Source organism: Galeopterus variegatus, unplaced genomic scaffold, assembly GCF_000696425.1.
Source record: "Galeopterus variegatus unplaced genomic scaffold, G_variegatus-3.0.2 Scaffold2829, whole genome shotgun sequence".
NCBI classification, from domain to species: Eukaryota; Metazoa; Chordata; class Mammalia; order Dermoptera; family Cynocephalidae; genus Galeopterus; species Galeopterus variegatus.
The window spans coordinates 209,485-217,635 of NW_007728940.1; the positions used below are offsets into that span (position 1 = coordinate 209,485).

General features: G+C 42.5%; 1 protein-coding gene across 1 annotated transcript in view; it reads left to right on the plus strand.

Moving 5' to 3' along the window:
• Positions 1–2,691: 2,691 nt before the first annotated feature.
• Positions 2,692–8,151, plus strand: part of SLC28A2 (solute carrier family 28 (concentrative nucleoside transporter), member 2) — a 30,645-nt gene continuing 25,185 nt past the window's right edge. The window contains exons 1-3 of the mRNA XM_008583099.1: positions 2,692–2,735; positions 3,719–3,815; positions 3,950–4,035. Of these exons, the coding sequence (XP_008581321.1) occupies positions 3,735–3,815; positions 3,950–4,035 (167 nt within the window). The 5' untranslated portion in view covers positions 2,692–2,735; positions 3,719–3,734. The remainder of the gene's footprint in view (positions 2,736–3,718; positions 3,816–3,949; positions 4,036–8,151) is intronic.

The following is an 8,151-nucleotide window of genomic DNA, read 5'->3' on the forward strand; positions in this document are numbered from 1 at the left end:
TTTACTTAACTATCATAATAATCTTATGAGATAGCATTAGGCAGGGCAGGAAAGACAGAAGGGGCCCAGCCAGGTGAAGGGAGTTGCTCTAGTCCTAAAATACAATACACATTTACTCAGCGAGGGATTGTGTTTGTGTGCACAGAACTGGGGAAGTAGAAACGTGTGTCCTTATTTTGGAGATTGGATTAATCATCTACACATCAAAAAATCTAGGCTAGAATCCTGTGGTGGTGGTGGTGGTGGTGGTGTTCACATTTATTTTATAAACATTTATTGATCGCTGAATATTGTGGCAGGCCTTGATCCTGGGGATACAGTGTTGAGCAAGATAGTGCTTGAGGAGATCATAGTTTTGTAGGGAGAGTTCTGTAAAAACCTGGTATAGCAGGAGCGCAGAGGAGAGGTCCTAAGTCTATTGAAGGGGGTGGCCTGGCAACAGAGACTTGAAGGAGGTGTAGGAGTTTGCTAGGTAGATAAGTAAGGGCAAGATATCAGAAGCAGAAGGAACAGCATCCACAAAGTTGCACAGGCACAAGGGTACGTTGGGTGTTTAGGGAACAACACACAGCTAAGTATTGCTGGAGGGTAGGAGTAGGCAGAAACAAGGTCACTTTGAACAATGTTGAACTATTATCTTCCCTCCTTTTATTCAGCCTCTCCATGCCTGATCAGCCGCCAGATCCTATGGATTTGTTTCCTTCTGTGCACTCTTCTACTTTAGTTAAAGCCTCACCATGTCTAACCTGGACTATTGCTTTTGTTTCTTGTCTGCACTCCCTGTCCCCAGTGTGCACCTTTCCAATCCTTCTGCCTCCCCATTTTGTTCAGGATAAGCTCAAACTTTTTAGCCCAGCTTACAGAGCCCACCTCTATCTAGTACTTGACTGCATCTCTAGACTTCTTTCTTTTTTCTTTTTTTTTGTCTTTTTTTTCATGTCCAGCAACGGACCGCAACCCTCAGTGTTGCCCCCGTACCGGACCGGGGAACGGCAACGGGATTGCAACCCTCGGTGTTGCTCCCGCGCCTCGCTCAGCCAGTGAGCAGGAACCGGTCTGTATGTGGGATCCGAACCCTCGGGCGGGAGCGCCGCTGCGCTTCCCAAGCGGCGCACTATCCAGTGCGCCACCGGGTCGGCCCTCTAGACTTATTTCTTGAAGACCACCCCCATCCCACTCACATTTCCCCCTTCCATTCTTTAACTAATTNTTATTTCTTGAAGACCACCCCCATCCCACTCACATTTCCCCCTTCCATTCTTTAACTAATTTCTTACTTTATTTTGTCCTTCTTTAGTTAATTTCTCAACAATTTCCCTCTGTTCTTTAATTTTTCCAGCCTCCTTTCACTTGTCAGGGGAGATCACACCTCTGTGCCTCTGTTGGTGCTTTTCCCTCCACTGGAACACGTCCCTCTTGTCCACTGGTAATCCCCTACTTATCTTTCAAGACTCCAGACTCAGGACAAGTGTTAGCAGCTCTGGGAAGCGTTTCTGGATACATCTGTCTTTTCTCACTAATTTGTAAGTTTCTTGATGGTAGAGATGTTGTCTCATTCATTTTTGTGTCCTCAGCACCCAAAATTGTGCCTGGGTGATAGTGGATACTCAATATATATTTGTAGAATGGATTAATAAAAGAATGCCTAGCAGTCATTTGGCATTGAGTCATGTACAGTCCTGCTTTCTATTTTTTCTAGGAAATGTCTTTCCAGTACAAAATCATGGTAAGTTTTCTGGGTGTAGAGACTTTATTTTTCTTTTACATGCTATCTAGTGACTTGTCCAGTGGTGGCAATGCTTCCACTGAGGTGCCTGTTAGAAGTTCCTGCAGAATTCTTAGGCTGCAAAATCATCTTAAAAACATATATATATATATTTAAATTTTTATTGAATCAAAATTGATTATACATATTTTTGGGGTTCAACATGAGATATGTTGACCAAATCAATATTACTAGCACATATATTGTTACAAATTGTAATTATTCTTTATGCCCCTTGTCCAGTCCCTCCCCATCCCTCTTTCCCTCCCTCCTCCCCCTTTAATCACCCTAGATTTCTTCTCTCTCTCTGAAAGAATAATGGTTACTCTGTTGATTTGCTGCCCAAATGATCTGTCCAATGCTGAGAGATCTGATCAGGCCCCCCAATTCTATCATGTAGCAAATGTCTCTTCTGTCACTCTAAAATGGGTTTTGTGGAGAGAGACATCCTCTTCTTTTCTTTGTCTCTGCTGGTGACTCTTCTTGTGTCAGTGCACTCCTCCAGTAGCTGGCAGACCATCTGCGTGGTGGTTGTGGCGTCTAGCCACCTTCGCGGCAGCCATGGATATCATGGTGGCTGTGGTGGGCCACCCACATAGAGGAGATGATCTTGGCATGCTCCTTGGTGCTGGCAGTGTGCCTGGTTGTGGGGAGTGTCCAATCCTTGGCTCCATACCCTGAGTCCCTGGGTGGGCACCAAGGGGCTGACGTGGTGAGCCTGGTTGCAGAAAGGGGGTCCAGTCCCCCTCTCCATGCCCTGGGTCCCCAGTGGGCCCCGAGGCACTGGCAAGATGTGCCTGGTTGTGGGAGGGGAAAAACATATAAGTATTTAACTTGAGAGTTGAACTCCTCCTCTGAAGTGAGGTCAGACACAGAGAAGGAGGGCCCTAGACACCACCCATCTGGCCCTTGAAGCTGCATATTTCTTTCAATCATTCACTGAGGAGCCACAAGGAATCCACAAGCTGGGGTAAGCAAGGTGTTGGGGGAGGGCAGGAGCCCAATTTGCCAAATTTCTTAATGAACCATGTTTAGACAAAATTCAGGTAGCTCTGTGCTTATACAGGAAGACCTGTTGCATGTGTTTAATGAAATTATATTTTAAATGCTTGAAGCAATTACATTTTTAAAAGAATTTCTTAATGAACCATGTTTAGACAAAATTCAGGTAGCTCTGTGCTTATACAGGAAGACCCTGTTGCATGTGTTTAATGAAATTATATTTTAAATGCTTGAAGCAATTACATTTTTAAAAGCAATTCCATAGTGAAGAAAATTTTCTGCAAAGTAAAGAAACATCTCAGAATGAACCTAAATTGTAAATGTGAATGTTTGCTTAAGTTTCTTGATTCTCTCAGTTTGTTTAGAAAACTTTCTTCACTTGGGAACGTTAACATTCATACTGATTACTCTAAATGTAGGTTTCCTTTATTTAACTGATGAGGAGCTCTTTCTGATGATCCAAAAAAATTCTTATGCTACGTTATAGTCAAAAACTTGAAGGTCTGTTAATCTTTGTTTTTTCAGCAATATTTTGGGGTCTTCCCAGCTTTCTTCCTCCCTGTTCCCTTCTTACTCAGTACAGCTCACTGGAGCCTCCCCCAGGCTAAAAGGAGTAGTTATCTTATGATCCTTCCTTTGAGGGACCAAACAGGGTCCTTTTCAGCCCAGGTCCTGGGGCCCTGGGTTGCCCACTGATCCATTTCAATTTCCCCTGCCTTTCATTTCTCATCTCCCATTTTATTGCCCCTTCCTTAGCTATTTACAATACAAAACAGAATTCCATATGTCATTAATTATATTAAAATTACGCATCTAATCTTCCTAATTCTCAATTCCTAAAGAAATCTACTAACCTCTAAAGACTTCTAGTAACTCATCCTAAAAATTCTCCCCAGCCCCACATGACAGAATGACCAATCTTTCAGCCTTGGCCCTGAATTTGTTTTTCAGTTGAGGAGAACGGGAGATGGAGAAGGCAAATGGAAGAGTGTCCATTTCTCTATCCACAGTGGACACTGGCGTAGACAACCCGGGGCTGGAGCTCACGGTAATTCACCAATTTAGTTTCTGCATAGCCTTGGGGGCTGTCGCATGGCCTCCTGTAAGGTCTTGGGCTGCTCTCAATCTCCAATTCCTCTGGTAGGGCTCTGTGATTGACCCCAACTCTACCTGTGCTTGCAGGAAGGAGGAGTAGAGCCCGAGGGAACCAGGACTGAAGTGCAAGAACACAGCCCCGCAGATGGGCTGGGGCCTCACAGTCACCAGAGGTACAAGTGTCCTGGAATCCAATTCAGTTAGGATCTTATGGCCCAGGGCAGCTGCATAAGAAGAGGTCAAACCTACCCATTCTCAGGGAGCTTGTGGTCTTAATGTGGAAATAAGACTCACAACCACCCACTTTACCACATGCACATATATGTATCTTATATAATTAATTTTTACATTAACCTGTGCCATAAACAACAGAAGTCAGCGATATCAGTGTTGGCTGGACTGAAAACAAAAATAACAGCAACATTATGATAATAATGGCTAACATTTATTGAGTACAGTCAAAATTCCTCTGTATCCATGGGTTTCACAGCCATGAATTCAGTCAACTGTGAACCAAAAATACTCAGAAAAAAATAATGCAAATAAAAATGTACAGTATAACAACTATTTACATAGTATTTACATTGTAGTAGGTATTATAAGTCATCTAGAGATGATTTAAAGTATACGGGAAGATGTGCATAGGTTATACGCAAATACTGGGCCATTTTATATCAGGGACTTGAGCATCTGTGGATTTTGGTGTCTGAGGGGAGCCCTGGAACTAATCTCCCACAGAAACCAAGAGATGACTGTACTTACTATTTTGCAGACTGCTTTATGTAATAAATTTATTTAATTTTTACACAGATGGGTACTCATTTAATCCTTTTCTTCGAATTAGAAAATTGAGGCTTAGAAATTTACTTACCTATATCACTTTTTTTTAAAAAAGAAGCTCTTCTGGAATACTCAGATTTGGGGTAGCAAAAAAGGGAATCCAGGTAATAAAAGACACAGAAGTGTCTCAAAAATAAAAGTACAGCCCACAATGTTATGTGGACAGGGGTCAAGGAAGGAGTGAGAAAAATCTTTGAATTTGATCATGGATCATGTCCCAGAAGTAATGTCAAAGAAAGTTGTTTGAGTAAACTAGGTCTGGCAGAAGCCATGTTTCATGGTGTGCAAAAGGGCCTGGGTATTTATAAAGGAGTGCTGAAGTCAGACATTGAGAGGCTGAGAGAGGATACTGGATAGCTTCTAAAAGGAATATATGGCTATGATCTAGAGCAGCTCCCAAACCAAAGGTTATTTTTGTTTGTTTTCTTCCCTTTATTTTTAAGAATTAACTCCGTGACTTTGTAACTGAGCAGTAAAGATCTAATTGATTTTGGTTGCCTGTTGTGTAGAGAACCAATCTGTGAGACAAAAGTAGTGCTAGGAAGAAGGATTTTATTATGGTTGGAAGAACAGGAGAACAGTATCAGCCTGCCTCCTCAACTGACTAAAGTTTAGGGGTTTAAAGGGAGGGAAGAAATGCAGGTGCATGCATGAAGGTAGTGGGGGGAGGGGTGTCAGGGGATTAGCAGGTGGGTTGAGTCAGATGTCAGGGTTCCATGAGGGACAGGGTCTCTGGCGTCATGGAGTCTGTGGTCTGTGGTCTGAAGAGGGAAAAACTCAAAGATGGTAATCTCAGCAAAGCATCACCTGAATGTTCAAGTACTTGACTTGGACCCTTGACTAATGTGCATGTATAACACAATCTTCTTTAAGCAAGAGCATAGGTTAATAATCAGCATGGCCTCTCTTTGGAGTGCCATTGGTTGCAAAGGTTGATTAGGAAAGCAGGAGAAACAGGAAGGAGACTCAGCTCTAATTCTTAACCCTAAGGTATAGAGACATTGAAATGAGCACAAGGAAGAAAAGAAAAGCTTTTAAAGGAAATCCTTATGAGGGCCCCGTTTCAGCTTCTTAAAATTTTTAATTCTGTTTACTTCTCCACAATTCACTTCTATATACAAATTTATTCAGTAGTCCACCCATTATCTGTGGGGGAGGTCTGAAACCATGAATGGTTCTGAACCCTATATATACTATGTTTTTTCCTATGCATACATATCTATGATAAAGTTTAATTTACCAATTAGGCACAATAAGAAATTAACAACAACAATAATAAAATAGAACGATTATAACAATAGACTGTAATAAAACATGTGAATGCAGTCTCTCTCTCAATATATGTTATTGTACTCTACCACAGGTAAGTGAAACTGCAGATAAGGGGAGACTACTGTATATAAACGTTTATACATACCTTGTAATATATATTGTCAAGGGACAAAATTACAACAAATTTAATTAAAGATCTCAACTGGCCTTATAGCAGTTCTAGAATTGGGCAACATGTCTGTCTGGCTAGGCTAAGGCCTGGAATCCTCATAGCGCCAATTGTCAAGCTCTTAATCCTGTTTGTGACGCCAATTGTAAAGCTACTTGACCGTGACTATGCCAGTTGTGGTGCTTTTTTACCTGCTGGTAATCCTGCACCGACTGGGCCAATTGTCAAGCTAAGGCTGGGTCTGGAGCCCACAGACCCCTCAAGCCCATTCACAGACTGGGCCACAAACCCTTCACATGCCAGGCTGGGTCCCCAGACCCCTTACATGCTAGGCTGGGTCACCAGACCCCTTCATGCAGGTCTATGAGGCAGGTAAACAGCCAAAAGGTCCTTGGAAGCCATAGGTTGGAAAGCATGGATGTGCGGGGCGGATACCCAAGGCCAACCCCCGCCCCCGCCTGCTTCACCAAACTCTCTTTCTCTCTCTCTCTCTCCATTAAAACTCTGTCTCTCTCTCTCCCCATCTCTCTCTCTCTCTCTCTCTCTCTCTCTCTCTCTGAAGAACACAAGAATAGCAACAAAATTAAAAAGACACATTGGTGCACATGCGCACTAACTCCACACACACACACACACACACACACACACACACAATTTGCTTACAAAGAATGCTGAACCACACCCAACTGGACCCGAGGCAAGGGCCATGACCAAACTATTCTATTTTCCCAATAATGTCATTCCATAAAATAGAATAAGTGTTCCAATGAGCTGAGCAGAGGAAGTTGGTTTTATAGACAGAAAAAGCTGAAGAAAGAAACAAACAGAAAGCAGATTGATTATTTCAATTTTACAAAGTAAAGTATTTCAAGATTACTTTCCTTGTAAGGTTAGGACAGGGAGACGGAACAATAGAAAAATAGCTGATTATTTAACATCAGGTTACTTCAGGCTATCCTTTTTGTGTAAGGATTAAAGCAGAGGGAACTTCATTGTTATACCTAATGAAGATTTAAACTGGCATGTTTGGGAAATTGGCTATATCTCTCTCCTGGCTTCTCATAAGGTCAGACTACAACTTGGGTTAGATTTCGTGATGTGAAACTTAGCAGGGATGACTCCCTTCTGATTTTTAGTCTGGTCTTTTGCGGCCTAGTGTAGGAAGTTAGTCCAAAACTATAGTCTCCTATAATTTTTTTTTTTTTTGTCTTTTTCATGACCAGTAAGGGGATCGCAACTCTTGGCTTGGTGTCACCCGCACCACGCTCAGCCAGTGAGTGCACCAGCCAGTCCTATATAGGATCCGAACCCATGGCAGAAGTGCCGCTGCGCTCCCAGTGCTGTACTCTCCCTAGTGCGCCATGGGGCCGGCCCCTATAATTTTTATTTAACAGTATATATCAATTGATATATATCAATCTGGACATTACCATTTTGTATTTTTGTTTTTCTACTAATTTCATGTATCACATTTCTATTAATTGACAGTAAACTTTTTATAAGCTTTTCATGCTTACTTAATATTTCATACTTTGTTTCACAGTATAGTTAGTGGTTAATACTGTGAATTCTAGAGTCAAACTGCTTGGGTGTATATCTGAACTCTACCCAGTGGTGTGCTGGTAAATGTTTAAGAATTGGCTCTCTAAGTGTAGTTTAGCCATGAATATTGTTTGTTTTTGCTCACCTTAATGAGTAAGACCAGGAGTTGGCAAACTTCTCCTTTAAGGGACAAGATAGCAAATATTTTAGGCTTTGTGGGCCATATGGTCTCTGTCACAATTACTCAACTCTACCATCTTATTGAGAAAGTAGCCACACGTGATGCTAAATGAATTGGCATGGCTGTGTTCTGTTAAAACTTTATTTAGGGGCCGGCCCGGTGGCGCACTGGATAGTGCGCCGCTTGGGAGCACGGCGGCGCTCCCGCCCGAGGGTTCGGATCCCACATACAGACCGGTTCCCGCTCACTGGCTGAACAAGGCGCGGGAGCAACACCGAGGGTTGC